The sequence below is a fragment of the Sinocyclocheilus rhinocerous genome, unplaced genomic scaffold (assembly GCF_001515625.1).
Source record: "Sinocyclocheilus rhinocerous isolate Xijiao unplaced genomic scaffold, SAMN03320098_v1.1 scaffold3323, whole genome shotgun sequence".
NCBI classification, from domain to species: Eukaryota; Metazoa; Chordata; class Actinopteri; order Cypriniformes; family Cyprinidae; genus Sinocyclocheilus; species Sinocyclocheilus rhinocerous.
Window position 1 is genome coordinate 238,197 of NW_015662926.1, and position 17,228 is coordinate 255,424.

Genomic DNA, 17,228 nt, shown 5'->3' on the forward strand with positions numbered 1-17,228 from the left:
TGTTTTGGTGATTTCAAATGTCAACATTGGCTACCAGAAATCGCTTACCCCACCTTTAAGGAAAAACATTAGACAAACAAAATATTTTAATAGAGGTTCTGACAAAAAGCTAATTACTTCAGTCTAATTAAAATATTTATCAATTCAAACAAATTAATAAAAAAACTTTTGAATGAATGATTCAATGACTCACTCATAAAGACTTCATTTGTTATTGAATGAATCTCTGTTTTTGAACAAATCTTTTGAATCAATGATTTAAAGGGGTCATATGATGCGATTTCAATTGAAAAACCATTTTTAACAGTAGAACAGTAAAGAAGATTTTTAGCTGAAATGGTCTGTGGTAATTCATAAAATGCACGCTTTGGCTCTTGACGAGATATTGCGGTCTTTTGAAGCGAAACAATCACTCTGTGCAAGAAACGAAACTTTATTACTTTAAACGAAACGAAACAAAGAAACGAAACTTTCCAGCATTATTACCTGTAATCCTTAGCCTCAGTAAACAGAGAAATCTGTTTCTTTTCCGCAAACTAGTTCTTTTTCAATGAACTGGTTCAATTCACTAGTTTGTTTACGTAATCACACAAAGATGTAATGTACACACAATTATATTATTAAATCTCCCAATAATGATTTGAAATGGGGATGTTTTAAAGCATCAAATTACAAAAGATGATTTATTTAGATATTTTGATATATCAAAATGAAAGACATCAATTATTATAGCTGAACTATATTTTCTTAATGCCATTGTGTGTGTTCAGGGTGGCACCGTGATTGGCAGCGCCCGTTGTAAGGATTTTCGCACCCACGAGGGCCGTTTGCGTGCTGCTCTGAACCTGGTGCAGCGTGGCATCACTAACTTGTGTGTGATTGGTGGAGATGGCAGTTTGACCGGGGCTAATCTCTTCAGGGAGGAGTGGAGCGGACTGTTGGATGAGCTTGTCCAATCAGGTAGCAGAGTGGGAGGGGCTTATACACGGGATGAGGTCGAATTTGTGATTTGTACGTGTATTGCATAGCATAATATTTTGCCATTTATCTCCCAGGTGAAATCAGTGAAGAGGCTTCCCAAATTCATTCTGCATTGCATATCGTTGGGATGGTGGGCTCAATAGACAATGATTTCTGTGGGACAGATATGACCATTGGCACTGACTCAGCATTGCACAGGATCATAGAGGTGGTGGACGCCATAATGACCACGGCACAAAGGTACTGTACACTAAAAATGACAATATACAGAAAATTCTAGCTATTAGATATTAGAATCAGCATATTATGGGGAGCATAAGAGATATCTTTCAAAACATTAAAAAAAAAACATAATTATTCAAACTTTTGACTAGTAATGTAAATGCATTTTGAATATCAAAAACAATAGACATGGTTTTGAATGGTTAAAGCCTGTCATCAAAAAACATTCATAATGTTTGTCTTTTAGCCATCAGAGGACCTTTGTGCTGGAGGTCATGGGAAGACACTGCGGGTAAGACCCTCGACTAGAAACATGCATTATACTTAAAAATCAGCATTAAGCAGTGTGTGTATGTGTGTGTAGGTATCTAGCATTAGTCAGTGCTCTTGCATGTGGAGCTGACTGGGTGCTGATTCCAGAAATGCCTCCCAAAGATGGCTGGGAGGAACAGATGTGTTATAAACTATCAGAGGTAACTCACTCACACACATAAACATGCACACAAAAGTCTACAGCTGTGCTCAAATTAACTCAGATACAGAGGGTATTAACCTAAGTAATTAAATTATTCAGATAAGTGACAGTACTCCAGTTGTTTTTTTAAAACCAGTAACAAGCTAAAATTTACAGCATTTGCAGTGTAGCATGAACAAACATTACATCAGTGTTTTAATCTTTGTATTATATCGTGCATTGAGCCTTGCAACCGAGCGAGCTGAGGAAATAATTAGCATTTATTGGTTATAATTTGTATTTATTTTATTTGACAAATTATATAAAATTTTAAAAATAAATAAAACATTGTTAAAATTGAAATGTATATAGGAAATATAATAGGAAGTGGTTGTCATTAATTAATGTCTTCAGTTCATTTGGATGATTCATTTGAATGAACTGGTTCAAAAAATATGATTCACTGAATCCATTAGCTGTGTCTCATGTAGAAAGCTGCGCCCTCCGGAGGTCGCATTCGAAGGCTGCATACGTCATCGAGGCTGTCTCATTTCAGAAAAGCCAAGTAGGACACTCCGAATGCGACCTTCGAATGCAACCTTCTTTCACGGGAAATCGGAGGATGCATGAGGTGTACCCTTCGCTGCTAAAGTAGTGTGAGAGCGCAACGATGCTCTAAATGTGTTGGCATAGCAAAGTGATACTTCCTGTTTCCTTTTCCGCCTGTCCTATGCAGGCCGTCTCGTTTAATTCTAGGTTGAGGACACTTCGTATATGCATCCTACAGAGGATGCGACCTCCAGAGGATTCGACCTCCGAAGGGCGCAGCCTTCTAAATGAGACACAGCTACTGAATCATCATTCAGTTGTGTTCATGGAACTCTTTGTGCATTGTTTTACATTGTCTTTTTGTAGCAAAATAAGCAATTAAATTAACAAAATGAATTAAATAATAAGTTAGTGTTGTTTAGATTAATTAGTTTAGATTTTATTGAATTTTTAGTTTAATTAATAACTTAAGTTTGATGCTGTCACTTATTGATTTCTTTATTGTTTTTGTGGGAGAAAAATGCTTCTCTTTTCAACTGAATTATGTAATCTGGTATTTAGAAAATTTAATAGCTTACAGCTTCAATGTAGTAAGCTAGCTCAGTGGTTCCCAACCCCAACACTGCACATTTTGCATGTCTCCTTTCTCTGACACTCCAATTTCAGGTCTTGGAGTCTCTACTAATGAGCTGATGACCCGAATCAGGTGTGTTTGATTAAGGAGACATGCAAAACGTGCAGTGTTGGGGTGCCTCCAGGACCAGGTTTGGGAACCACTGAGCTAGATTATAGTGTAGTAGACCTTTTTTTTAAGAATAGCTTGACAGTACTACTTGAAATTAAAAGTAGCTTGTGGTTTGGCTAGCATCAGTTTGCCAGGCTTCCCAAGAACACAATCACACAACACACTAATGCATACATTCGAATGCACACGCACAGCTTGTTTCAGTCCTCCAGTGTTTGTCCTGCAGAGCCGTTTGCGAGGTTCTCGTCTTAATATAATCATAGTGGCCGAGGGAGCCACAGACAGACACGGAAACCCCATCAGCTCTAATGCAGTGAAGGAGGTGAGTATCTCCTCCCTGTTCTCACCAGTGTGTATGTGTGTACGGATGTGCGTGCGTGTGTGTGTGTGTGTGTGTGCACGCTTTTTTTCCCTTGTAGAATCGTGCTGATAAGAAACGGCTTAATATCATCATAGTAGCTGAAGGTGCAATAGACCAAAGCAACAAGCCCATAACCACAGAACTTATAAAGGATGTGAGTAATGCACAACTACAGCCCATACAGCACATTCATGCAAAATGAGCTCAGAAATGACTGTTTTTCTTCTCTTAGACACGTGTTTTGGATTTGATTTTTGGTAGACATTGTCTTTTTGTGTAAATGTGTGAGTTTTAATATTATACTTCCCTTCATTTACTGGACTGATTGTAACAGTTGTGATCAGCGTGTCATTTACTTTAAGTGAGTTCAAGTTTACTTTAACATGCATTTAAGTTACGCACAGTTTCTCTTACAGCAATCATGTCTGTGGTTATGTTTGCTGAGCTTGCCTTTAATAAACCCTTTAGAAATATTGCTTTGTTTATGCATCTGTGTTTTAATTCATGGTAGAATCCAGTTCAGTCCGACATTAATAATAAATCCATCTACACCACCGTTCAAAAGTTTGGGGTCTGAAAGATTTTTTAAAAAATTTTGAAGAAGAAGAAATTTACACTTTTATTCAGCAAGGATGCTTTAAAGGGTTAGTTCACCCAAAAATGGTGAACTAACCCATAGTGATTTCAGACGAATCCAGTCGGAGTTATATTAAAAATGGTCTTTGATCTTTCAGGCTCTATCATTGCAGTCAGCGGGTGTTGCATTGCTTCTGTCCAAAAGAAGTTAAATAAAAAGCGCCCATCCATAAAAAAAGTGTCTCACACGGCTCCGGGGGGTGAACAAAGTCCTCCTGTAGCGAATCGATGCGTTTTTGTAAGAAAAATATCCATATTCAAAACTTAATAATCACTTGAATCTACAATAGTCATATACACCTAGGATGCCTCGGGGGTGAGTAAAACACAGTCTAATTTTCATTTTTGGGTGAACTAACCCTTTAAAATTAAAAGTGACCGTAAAGACATTTGCATTGTTACAGAAAAATTCTGTTTCAAATAAATGCTGTTCTTTTAAACTTTCTATTCATCAAAGAATCCTGGAAATTTGTTTTAATGGTTTCCACAACAATATTAAGCAGCAAAAATTTGATATTAGATATAAGTTAAAAAGTGTTCAACAATGATAATAATAAGAATGTTTTATTGAGCAGCAAATCAGCATATGAGAATGATTTCTAAAGGATCATGTGATCATGTGCTGAAAATTCAGCTGTGCATCACATGAATAAATTACATTTGAACATATATTGTGACAGAAAACAGTTATTTTAAATTGCAATAATATTTCACAATATTAGTATTTTTAATCAAATAAACGCTGCCTTGGTGAGCATAAAAGATATTTAAAAAAATCTTACCAACCCTAAACTTTTGAACCGTGGTGTATGTCTGCCATTAAACTTTTAAATTCATGATCTTGTTTGAGAAACATCTGTATTAGATTTGAAGTGAAGATTGTGTGTTGACTCTCTACTTCAGCTGGTGGTGCGCTGTTTGGGGTTTGACACGCGGGTCACAATTCTGGGTCACGTCCAGAGAGGAGGAACACCCTCTGCCTTTGACCGGATTTTGGTATGGTTCTGACTGAATAAATCCCAACTGTGTTTGATTGAATTGGACAAAATCACTTTGACATGGTATATTCATGGTGTACCCTTTTCCTCCGTAGGCGAGTCGTATGGGAGTGGAAGCCGTCTTGGCCCTGTTAGAAGCTTCTCCTGGTACTCCAGCATGTGTGGTGTCTCTGTGTGGGAACCAGGCTGTCAGGGTTCCTCTGATGGAGTGCGTTCAGATGGTGAGAAAGTAACTCAACTAATGAAAGTCTTTTGGGTTTTGGTGAAGCTTATTAAATCTGGGAGCCTGGCCTAGTGGTTAGTTCACATAAGTTCCTGTTTTCTGTCATCTTTCCACATCTGTATCAGTAAAAGAGGTTAGAAGGCCAAAGATAAATAAATAAATAAGCAAAAAAAAAAAAAAAAACTTGATTGCATTTTTATTTCAGAGAATTGTCTATTTCAGAGCAACGTTTTCCCATACTCAAATATATGTACATATGTTAAAAGTCAATATATAAAATATATTGTGGTATGAAGTAAAAACATATTCGAAAGTGGAACAATTTCATATATCTAGCCCATACAAATATATATATGTTTTTTGGACATATATGTCATGCAGATGTATATCCATCCTAAAACCCGTCATCACATGTTTATATTAAGTAAATATAAAAGATAATGCATGTACAGTATATATACAATTATTACAAAAACACATATAAACGCATACATAGGTCACATATTGTTGTCATATATAGTTGCTACATATAATAATACAATATAAAAATCATCATATAGATATTGTTAACATATTTTCATATAAAGATTTTACTATGGGGTTTTTAGTTTTTGTATGTTACACACTTATGTCTTTATCTATCCAGAGAATATGCATATGTGAAAATTATATATCGCCTTATACGTTACATATATGGCAATTTCACTCTATATAGAGCAATATATGTCATATATTGCATTTCCATATGGGTTACTTCATTGTTGCATATAGACAATGTGATCCATGTTTTTTTTAAATAACAGGCAATCCTGAAACTGTAGTTATACCTGTCAGTTTAATTCAGTCAAAAGAGTGTTAGGTAGCATCACTCTGTTTTAGTGTTTTGGGATTTTCAGCCTGTTTGTTTGTTGTATTGCAGACGCAGGAGGTCCAGAAGGCCATGGATGAAAAGCGATTTGAAGAAGCTGTAAGGCTGCGTGGCAGGTAAACCACAAAAATCATCATTTTACAGAGCAGATGTCAATGTTCATCTTAGTTTTGGTGCTTTTAACCCAACAGAAAATGTCTGAATGACTTTTAGATCCTTTTTCATTTTTCTTTGGAAATTTTAGAAGTTTCGAAAACAACCTGAACACTTATAAACTCTTGTCTCATCGAAAAATTGATTCTGAACTTCCACATGTAAGTGATAATGACTTTCAACTTATTATTGTTTATAATATTGTGTATAACATATTTGCTCTGATTCAGCCTATTTCTGTGACACTGACAGCTCGATATCTTTATTTATTTTCTTTTGACGACGGAACACAGGAAGGCTGTTGTTGTGTATGTACATGGAATATAGGAATAGAATTGAATAGAATCGAATTGAATAGCGCAATGTTTTTCACCTGATTGAGGTTCCTGAAGTTCCTTTTCCGATTTATTTTCCTAATAAGCATTTGATTGATTTGTTCCAACTACAAAATATATTTTCCCCACCATGTTCAGTTGTTTTACTTCAATGAAAGGTTAGATTTTTGTGAATTTTCTGAATGAAGGATGTGAGTGTAGGGAGACTGAATCATCTTTGTACAAAGTCATGAAGTGATTTACTCACACACACACACACAAATGCAGCTTAATCCAGGATTTTGTTCTGTGGAGTCAGATTAGACTTCAAATCGTTCTGCTCTATAAACATTTGCACAACTACGTTGAGCTCATCTAACTCATTTTGAGAAGCAGGCCTGATTTCATGAATGACAGGATTCAGTCAGAGTTGTGTTTATGTTGTGTGATAATGCTCTCTTTTGTTCTCTAGAGCTCATTTAATGTGGCTGTGTTGAATGTTGGCGCTCCTGCAGCTGGCATGAATGCAGCCGTGCGTTCGGCCGTCAGGGTTGGGATCACCGAAGGCCACACTATGTTTGCTGTTAGTGATGGGTTTGAGGGCTTCTATAAGGGACAGGTAAATACAACACAAAGTAACAGACCCTTATGTTTAATTGGTGTTTTGTTAACTATGGGTGTTTGTATGTTGGTGATGTTATTTTTGGCATTTTCCAAATACTTTTTATGTAGCTATTTAATAGTTTTACTCTTCTCCCAGACAGACTTTCAACTTCAAAACAGGAAAATCCATTATAAAAATATTATAGAATTTTTTAAAGGGGTCATCGGATGCAAAATTCACTTTTCAAGTTGTGCTTTATTGTTGGATGTAATTATGAATATAGCAATCGTCATTTACTCCGGACATCTGAGCTGCTGAAGAGCAGAGGATTAACGTTACTTTTGCTTTGAAGTGAATGCGCCACTCCTGATCAGCCTAAATGCATCTATGTTCGCTCGAATCATTTGTGATCCAGCCTCATCTACAGAAGAAGTGAATATAAGGGTTTTTTATGAATCTTTGCAAATCACCTTTCCTAATAATGCGCTAATTAGCAAGTTTCACGATGAATGCGGCTAAAGTAAACAGTCTCTCTGAGAGCAGCTCGGAAGAGAGGGGCGGGGCCAGCAGAGCTCATTAACATTTAAAGCAACATGGACTATAATGGCTTGATAAAAACAGAGCTGATTTTGACAGGTTTAAAAAGGAGTTTTTTACACTAACATTGAGAAATTTTAACCAAAGTATGTTATAGACTTTTAATTAAGACCCTAAAGAATCATATCAACTTGTGCAAAAGGAGCATCCGATGACCCATTTAAGATAATCTAAACAAAGAGTGAAATAATTCTGAACTATTTCAAAAAGTATTGCGTGAGAATTAGTTATATACAGTTTTTTTTACACTTATTACATTGTCGTGGCAATAATTTTGCCACTAATAAAAGTTTTTTTAACATCAAGGAAAAATCAGCGTAAATCAACATAAATATCACTTGCCAACAGAACGTATTACCATTAATATTATAATCACTATCATTTATTGTGCAAAATTCCCAATCAAGTTGTAATTTAATTTTGTCAAATTATACAAAAAGTGTTAAAATATTATGTGTATTTTATGAAATTAGCCCTATCAAGAAGTCTGGCATTTTATTCTAAAATTGGTTAAAATGTTTAATGTTGTCAAATACAATACATGATTTAAGATGTGGTGGAAATGCCATTAAATTGACAAATAATTTTGCTAAGAATCTGGTGGCAGCCCCGGTCTGTGAAACACTACAAGTCTGCATATGGACGCGTGTATGTAAATCAGTCCCTTCCCAAATGAGATAAAGAGTCATGATTACAGTAAGCCCATTATTCCATCCCACAATCCCCTGCTGCATTGTGCACAGTGCCATAATTAACCTAGTGTAGCATTACAGATCCGTTCGATACTACTTTCAGAGGAAATGCTGCTAATGGCGATAATGCATGTTTGCCATTCAAATGCATGTTTGAGGCCTTTAATTGCTTATTTGGACAATTATATTTGATTGTATGTGTCTCCAGCAGTTTGACTAATTTCTTTGTTGCTTTGTGTAACAGATACAAAGATGAAGAGATACAGAAGTTAAAATTCAAGCAAATGTCCATCCCATATCTGCTTCTTCTTTGATTTTTTCCTGCTTTCTCTCTCAGATTAAAGAAATCAAGTGGGGTGATGTTGGGGGCTGGACAGGCCAGGGCGGGTCCCTGCTAGGAACAAAAAGGTATGATTATATTTCTAAAGACCTATTGCCAATAAAAAGACACTGATATGCCGGTATGCAATGAATAAGATGCTTTCTGGTATCCTAAAATCTCATTTTTAGAACTCTCCCAGCCAAGCACATTGATAAAATTGCAGAACAGATGAGGATTCACAACATCAACGCTTTACTGGTTATTGGAGGTTTTGAGGTATGTCATGTAAAATTTGCGGTATCTACGTACAAATGTGCTTTATAATAATACATTTTTGTACATGTTTGGCTGTATATAAAATCAGTAAAATAAGATTTTGATTCTCTGTTTCTACTAAAAAATAAGTAACATTTAACTTTAGTTTTTATCATTTATTATAAAATTTATTATGGGTTTTTTATTCCCAGACATACACTGGTTTGTACAAAAATAGCACTTTATTTAATCATTATGAGACACAACATCTCATTGTATTGAATTATTTGTTATTTTAACAAAGTATTTTACAGTATAACAAACAGATAAAAGTCTATGCAACATACACTACTAACGTTTGGGGTTAGTAAGATTATTTAAAAAAACAATTAATGCTTTTATTTGACAAAGGTACATTAAATTGATCAAAAGTGACAGTAAAGACATTAATAATGTTACAAAGATTTCAAAATAAATGTCATTCTTTTGAACGTTCTACTAACCAAATAAAAACATAAAACGTAAAGCAGCACAACTGTTTTCAACATTGATAATAATAAGAAATGTTTCTTGAGCACAAAATCAGCATATGAGAATGATTTCTGAAGGATCATGTGACACTGAAGACTGGAGTAATGATGCTGAAAATTCAGCTTCGGATCACAGGATTAAATTATATTTTAAAATATATTCAAGTAGAAAACATTTATTTTAAATTGTAAAAATATTTCACAATATTACTTTTTTTCTACTGTATTTATCAAATAAATGCAGCCTTGGTGAGCATAAAAGACTAAAACATAAAAAAAATCTTACAGACCCCAAACTTTTGAACTGTAGTGTAAAACATCTTAAAGTGCCAGAATGCAACACATACACCAAGTAAAAATTCTGGATTAATACTTACAGTACCTTCCTACCGTCATAATCAAAGTGGACATGGCTCTCTGCCCCTCCTCCTTCTTAATATTACCCATAATTCTGGCCAGTGACCCATAAGACCTTGCTCTGACCGCAGGCTTATTTGGGGCTGATGGAGCTGCAAGCAGCTCGTTCCAAGCACGCAGAGCTTTGTGTTCCCATGGTGATGGTCCCGGCCACTGTGTCCAACAATATCCCCGGCTCAGACCTGAGTATCGGGGCAGACACGGCCCTCAACGCCATCACGGACGTAAGACGGCCCACACTCGTGTCACTCGAGTTCGTCTGTTTCTCAAGAGCACTGTTCTGTCAGTGGGATATGATGAAAGGTCAGGGCTGATGATGGCCAACCTCCCTATCAGGAAACACATAGGTCAGACTAAAATACCTGAAGGTTAAACAACATTTTCTGGGTTGCAGCATAAGTCAACCTTAGGTAAATTTGGTTTTTAGATACATTGTGTGGTAGAGCGATCTTTAGTGGGATGAGGTAGATTTCCATTTGCTAGGGTGAGGTAGAGCTGCATTTTTTAGTTTAAGTAGAGCCGCATTTGGAGGGTGAGATAGATCTGTTTAACAGTTAAACTTTGTGCTTGGTAAGGTGATGCAGTATTAAGTATGTTTGCATGTACAGTTACAATACATATATAATACTTTATCTGACTAAGCATACACACTCTTAAAATTAAAGGTTCTTTATTGGCATCAAAAATCGATGCAACCTTTCCATTGCACTAAATGTTATTTATAATGGGAAAAAAAGTTCTTTAGATTATTCAAATGTTCTTGCAACTAAGAAAAAAAATGGTTCTTTTAAGAACTGTTTACTGAAAGTTTTTTTCTTTGGGGAACTGAACCCAAAATGGTTCTTCTGTGACATTACTGTGAAGACCCCCTTTTGAAAACTTTCGAAGCCATCCAACAAAGGTTATTTATAATGGGAAAAAAAGTTCTTTAGATTATTAAAATGTTCTTGCAACTAAGAAAAAAAATGGTTCTTTTAAGAACTGTTTACTGAAAGTTTTTTTTCTTTGGGGAACTGAACCCAAAATGGTTCTTCTGTGACATTACTGTGAAGACCCCCTTTTGAAAACTTTCGAAGCCATCCAACAAATGTGTTGTTAGGATGAAAAAAGGTTTAAACATTTCATTTTTAGGCTGGTCTACCTCAGTGGTCTAACAATACTTGTCAATGTCAAAATGATTGAGATGGGCATTCAAATCAAAGAAGGCAGCGCAATGCTACAGTTTTAAAAATGAAAGAGTGTAATATATAAGTAGCTAAACATTTGACAACTGCTCTATAAGAATAGTAATGTAAAAGAACAGAGTAATATCCAGTGATGCAAAATACTTTTCTTTCAGATTTCATTGTTTGTATTGAAAAAACAGGCTATCATTTACTTGATCCATTTAATTCATATCTGAATGTGACGAGACAAGAAACATAAACGAAGCCGATTGTGAATATGTGCATATTTTAAAATAACAATATTATTTGCAAATAGTTCAAATTGATTACAATAAAGTCTAATTGTTTTACTTTTCCTTTTATATTTTTTATTTCTTTTAAATAAAAAGATCATTACTTATTTGGTTTGATCCACCCCAATGTTCAAGACCTGGTTATGGCCAATATTTGAATGGTTAAATACTTTTTTGTGCATTTCTTCTGTCTTTCAGATCATGCACTCAACATTGAGGCCAACTATATTAACTCTATGTACATGACATTTTAAATAAATTACTTTTGTCCATCTGAAATTGTAACTTTTAAAGTGCATGTAAACATACTTTGTTCAGTAGGTTGGCTCACAGCTCTCTAGAGTTTTGTATTGTAGCATGAAGTAGAGCTGCATTAGGTAGGATGAGATATGTGTGTGTGATGGGGAGGTTGGTGGTCACTGCAGCCTGACTGATTCAGTGTGTCTGGAGACAAACGCATGTGGTCACACGGCACAACCTGTCGCTCAGTCTCACACCTGTCTCTATAACTGTGTGTTTGCACCTTTTGTGTGTGTTTATATTGCAGGCCTGGTTCAACACAAGGTGTTTATCATCACAGCATAGCACAATCATCCTGAGATCCAAATTGCAATTTGACATTCCATAGACATAAGTTGTTAATAACAAATCAAATGTAACTGCAACTAACTGCATGCTGTTTTGGGCCGGGCCTGATGTCTTGTGTGTTTCTGTCTGCATGTGTGTGTTTTGATGTGCTGTTTAGGGTCTGGTTGTGCTGCAGTTTAGTCTGGTTGTGCAGGTGTATTCAGTCGGTTGCACTTTTCGGTCGGTCGGTTTGGTCATTGTGAGGCGTTCTGCTATCTAAATATCTCGCCTCAGCCACTATTTAACCAATGCCATGCCCACGTCACGAGTTGGAGCTCCATCTGGTGGTCAACTATATGTTCGATCTAGTCATCTTGAGCAGACAGGGAACACTTTTACCCCTCAAAACAATCAGAAAGGACAGCGTATTCCGTCCTATTTAGTGTACACTGGTAAGAGAATAAGTGAGCAGTTGTCCTAATGCATGTGCACTGCTGCAGGCCTTTGAGAGTTTGCTGCAGCTGGTCGATGCCCGCAGCAGGTATGAGGAGTTCTGTGTGCCCATGTGCATGCTGCCTGCCACCATCAGTAATAATGTGTCCGGCACTGACCTCAGCATTGGCGCTGACACTTCCCTCAATGCCATAGTGGAGGTAAGACACACCACCCTCAGCCAGAATGACAGATGTTACGATGATGATCAGCACAGTGGAAATGGAAAGAGAGAATTTGTCAGACTGTATCTTTAAAGGTGCACTAAGTCATTTTTGGTTAAAGGAATAGTTCACACAAAAATAAAAATTAGCTGAAAATGTATTCACCTCACCTTCAGGCCATCCAAGATGTTGAAGATTTTGTCTCTTCATCTGAACAGATTTTGAGAAATTTTGCATTACATCACTTGCTCACCAGTAGATCCTCTGCAGTGAATGGGTGCCGCCAGAATGAGAGTCCAAACAGCTGATAAAAACACCACAATAATCCACAAGTAAGGACCATGCTTCTATACCTGTGTTATAAACTTGTGTAATATCCTGTATGTCTGAGCGTTTACGGTTGTGTCAGAACTGCACTGTCTTGTGCATGAGTGTGATAACAGATATGTTTCAGTCTTTAACTATTAAAATGTGTGTCAGACGTGTGATCGTATAAAGCAGTCGGCCAGTGGAACCAAGCGCCGCGTGTTCATCATTGAGACGATGGGCGGTTACTGTGGTTACCTGGCGACGGTGGGCGGGCTGGCGGCCGGAGCGGATGCAGCCTACATCTATGAAGAGCCGTTTGACATCCGAGAACTACAGGTGAGAGACACTGTACCTTACTATTATATATAGTTATATATATATACACTGAACAAAATTATAAACGCAACACTTTTGTTTTTGCCCCCATTTTTCATGAGCTGAACTCAAAGATCTAAGACTTTTTCTATGTACACAAAAGGCCTATTTCTCTCAAATATTGTTCACAAATCTGTCTAAATCTGTGTTAGTGAGCACTTCTCCTTTGCCGAGATAATCCATCCACCTCACAGGTGTGGCATATCAAGATGCTGATTAGACAGCATGATTATTGCACAGGTGTGTCTTAGGCTGGCCACAATAAAAGGCCACTCTAAAATGTGCAGTTTTATCACACAGCACAATGCCACAGATGTCGCAAGTTTTGAGGGAGCATGCAATTGGCATGCTGACTGCAGGAATGTCCACCAGAGCTGTTGCCCGTGAATTGAATGTTCATTTCTCTACCATAAGCCATCTCCAAAGGCGTTTCAGAGAATTTGGCAGTACCCTTAAAAACAGTGTACCCTTCTTCACGTCCTCTGTCTGCTCCGTCCCACACGCAGGCAGGAATATTTAGCAGTGTGTACTATTTAAGGAAAGAGAGAGAGAACATCAGAGTTTTTATGAGTGCTCTATTTTTCAGTCTAACGTTGAACATTTAACTGAGAAGATGAAGACCAGCATCCAGAGAGGTTTAGTGCTCAGGTATGATCTAGATATCCTACATAGAGCATTAATACACTGGATTCATTCATGTGTATCATGTAGTTCTGTATGTGTAGAAGCAGTGAGGTGTGATTGTATGCGTGTGTGTGTGTGTGTGTTACAGGAATGAGAACTGCAGTGAGAACTACACCACTGACTTCATCTACCAGCTGTACAATGAAGAGGGCAAAGGAGTCTTTGACTGCAGGAAGAACGTCCTGGGACACATGCAGCAGGTACACACACACACACACACATGCAGTTGAGAACATGATCAGAATGTTGTTCATCTGCCGTGTTGTGATGTTTTGTAGGGTGGTGCTCCCTCCCCGTTTGACAGGAACTTTGGCACAAAGATCGCAGCTAAAGCCATGCAGTGGATCTCCAAGAAGCTCAAAGAGTTTTACAGAGAAGGTAAAGAGAAATCACTGCTAGAAAGATGCTGTCTGGGATTGTGTGAAGTCAGAACTGATCTTAGGTACAAGTGCAACAGAAAACATACATATTCAACACTGCTGCAGGAAATTACATGCTGATAAATATTAAATATCAAATATATTACAAATATTTTATTTTATAATATTTTATTAATAATTGATTTTACTGTATTTTTTTGCTAGATATATAATATGTATAGTATAATGTTAAATACATTAATATTAATAAAATATTTGTATTTTTGTAATTATTTTTTTTTATAACAAATATATACATAATATTAAGAAAATCTGTTAATATAAGAAATGTTTGGTCTTTACTGTCACATAGTGTTATTTTATTTTGCTCTTTGTATTTTGCTTTCCTCGGTTGGCTCAGATGAAGGTAAGTTATTTGTAACTCAAAATTATATTGTTTCAGTTCACTTAAAGCGCAATGTTATTATGCTTATACCTTTGGCTTTTTTGCACTGCTTGTAGACTGTTCAAGCCCATATTTTGTGTATTTTGCAGGACGTGTGTTTGCAAACACAGAGGATTCTGCGTGTTTGTTGGGGATGCGGCGAAGGGCTCTGGTCTTTCAGCCCGTCATACAGCTGAAGGATGAGACGGATTTTGTGTAAGAACACACACGCATGCTAACAAACATGCTTCACAAAGCTGATTCTATTATCATAATAATGATATAATATTTGTTTCCAAGGCTACTCTTAAAGGATTCTATTTTGTAACATTTTACTTTTTCCTCTGAAGTCAGCCATGAATATTAGTATTGTAATTTTACAGTTGTACTATACAATAAAACTGTTATTTTTCTTAAATGCTAATAAATTATTTCTTTTTTATAGTGAAATATAGCAATTGTAATATTTCTTAATTTAATATTTTTTTATGTATTATTATTATTATTATTATTATAGTCATATTGATGCACAAATCACTAAATTAGCCAAACTGTGCAGCCCTACAAACAAGCACAGCAAATTTGGAGCATTAAAAAAATGCATTTTTAAATCACCATTAAATGGAAAAAAATCATTTAAATAAAAAAATAATAAAAGTGTAATGTTACATGTATCCGTCGATGTGTAAAGTTAAAAAAAGTTTCTTGCACCAAAAGTAGTCATAATTTAGTCTTACATTATCTCTCTGATTTTTCGAATGACAAATTCTGTTGGATAATTTACCTGTAGGATTTCTATATGTAAATAATCTGTTAGGATTTGACTGGTGTAGTTTGTCAGGACAGACCAAGTTCCTAAACACTGAAAAGCCATGAACATGTAAAAACAGTGATATGTTAGTGCTTAATTTTAATAAATGGTCTGGGTGGACCTGAGAGGGAGTTTAGAGTTGTGTCTATGTCTTCATAATACATTCATTCTTTTTAACTCAAAAGAGCAAGGGAAATTTTTATAAAAATACATTATATAAATTCCCTTTTAAAAAAACACATTTTAAAATGACAAAGTCTCAACCTTTGACCTGATATTGATCATTTTTATTTGCAGTCACAGGATCCCGAAGGAACAGTGGTGGCTCCGTCTGCGTCCACTCATGAAGATTCTGGCCAAGTACAAAACCAGCTACGATGTGTCCGATTCGGGCCAGCTTGAACACATCGTCCGTCTGAGAGCTAAAGACATCTCTGCCATTTAAAAGAAGCAGTCAAGTGTAAAACCAAGTTGTCTTGCAAGTAAAAATGTATTTATTGAAGGTGAAGACCTGTGATTCCATAGTCTTGACCTGAACACATAATCATATACAGTATATTTAAAACAGATCACATTAAACTGTAACCATATACCTACAGCCACAAAGATCCTTCAATATAGTAGCTCAGTGTGTTGTGATTGACAATCCGTACGCTCACGCAATTAGCCAATTATCCCTTTTAAATGGGGCCAAGTGGTATATTTTATGAATATGCAAGATTTCCTTATATTTATTCTAATAGTTTATTTTCATTGAATATGGAGCTATCTGTATGAATGCTCCACTGGCTTATAGTGACGTAATTTCACAACTGCACCTTCTTTTAGTTGGAGTCTGAAGGAGTCGTCGTCCAAGCTGCTGTTCTGTGTTGTTTGTGCAGGCACTTTGTACCAAAGCAGACGTTGTGTGTGTGTGTATTCGCTACTAATGCATAAACTCCCTATAGAATGTAATCGGTGTGGTTTGTCATTTATTTTATTAGAGCACAGCTGTTCAGACAAGTAATTAATAATTGAATAATGATTTAGAGTATTTGGATGAAAAAAAAAAAATCAAGGGATTTCAAATGATTTCAGTTTTTTTTTATAGAAAAAAATCATTCTAATTAAACATGGTCACATTTATTGTAATTCTATACATATCATAAATAATTTCTAATTTATAAATCTCTGCAGAATCATGAGCGGTTTTTGACCCTATTAGAAAAAATGAGAGTCCATGATCAACAATGTGCCGTGTAAACAAAAGTAGTTTTAGTGAACTAATGAGTGATAGTTTAATTTGGGTTGTTTCAGCACTTCTGTTCCTCATGATGACTCCTGGAAGGAAGAAAACACGTTCTTCTAATGGAACATGACTGGTTTGTGCGTGATCCAGGCGCGTGTGTGTGTCTTTCACAATCCTAATAATAAGAAGAGAGGGGAAAAAATGTCTATTTGACCACCCAGGATGGGTCTTTTCTGATGCTTTCATTTTCCGGGCCTAAAATAGCCACTCCACATGTCTGCTGACCGAAATCGCGATTTGTTTAGCATCTCAACCGATTTGAATCGTCATGTATTTTAATCGATTTTCAACTGGCTCGCGGTTAATTGTTACATCCCTAATATATATATATATATATATATATATATATATATA

General features: G+C 36.1%; 2 protein-coding genes across 11 annotated transcripts in view; one reads left to right on the forward strand and one right to left on the reverse strand.

Moving 5' to 3' along the window:
• pfkpb (phosphofructokinase, platelet b) overlaps positions 1–16,540 on the forward strand; it is a 19,997-nt gene extending 3,457 nt beyond the window's left edge. The window contains exons 4-24 of one of the 10 annotated variants that reach the window (XM_016538523.1): positions 771–960; positions 1,056–1,221; positions 1,451–1,495; positions 1,568–1,676; positions 3,178–3,273; positions 4,852–4,944; positions 5,042–5,167; positions 6,089–6,153; positions 6,282–6,351; positions 6,977–7,123; positions 8,735–8,805; positions 8,908–8,995; positions 9,993–10,145; positions 12,448–12,600; positions 13,084–13,248; positions 13,874–13,935; positions 14,060–14,171; positions 14,250–14,349; positions 14,752–14,757; positions 14,886–14,991; positions 15,884–16,540. In XM_016538523.1, the coding sequence (XP_016394009.1) occupies positions 771–960; positions 1,056–1,221; positions 1,451–1,495; positions 1,568–1,676; positions 3,178–3,273; positions 4,852–4,944; positions 5,042–5,167; positions 6,089–6,153; positions 6,282–6,351; positions 6,977–7,123; positions 8,735–8,805; positions 8,908–8,995; positions 9,993–10,145; positions 12,448–12,600; positions 13,084–13,248; positions 13,874–13,935; positions 14,060–14,171; positions 14,250–14,349; positions 14,752–14,757; positions 14,886–14,991; positions 15,884–16,031 (2,271 nt within the window). In that variant the 3' untranslated portion in view covers positions 16,032–16,540. Of the gene's footprint in view, positions 1–770; positions 961–1,055; positions 1,222–1,450; positions 1,496–1,567; positions 1,677–3,177; positions 3,274–3,370; positions 3,467–4,851; positions 4,945–5,041; positions 5,168–6,088; positions 6,154–6,281; positions 6,352–6,976; positions 7,124–8,734; positions 8,806–8,907; positions 8,996–9,992; positions 10,146–12,447; positions 12,601–13,083; positions 13,249–13,873; positions 13,936–14,059; positions 14,172–14,249; positions 14,350–14,751; positions 14,758–14,885; positions 14,992–15,883 lie in introns of all 10 variants that reach the window. The other 9 variants (XM_016538522.1, XM_016538524.1, XM_016538525.1 and 6 more) reach the window with 9 other exon arrangements.
• Positions 16,541–16,764: 224 nt separating this feature from the next.
• Positions 16,765–17,228, reverse strand: part of LOC107728375 (presequence protease, mitochondrial-like) — an 11,681-nt gene continuing 11,217 nt past the window's right edge. The window contains 1 exon segment of the mRNA XM_016538515.1: positions 16,765–16,783. Within this exon segment, the coding sequence (XP_016394001.1) occupies positions 16,765–16,783 (19 nt within the window).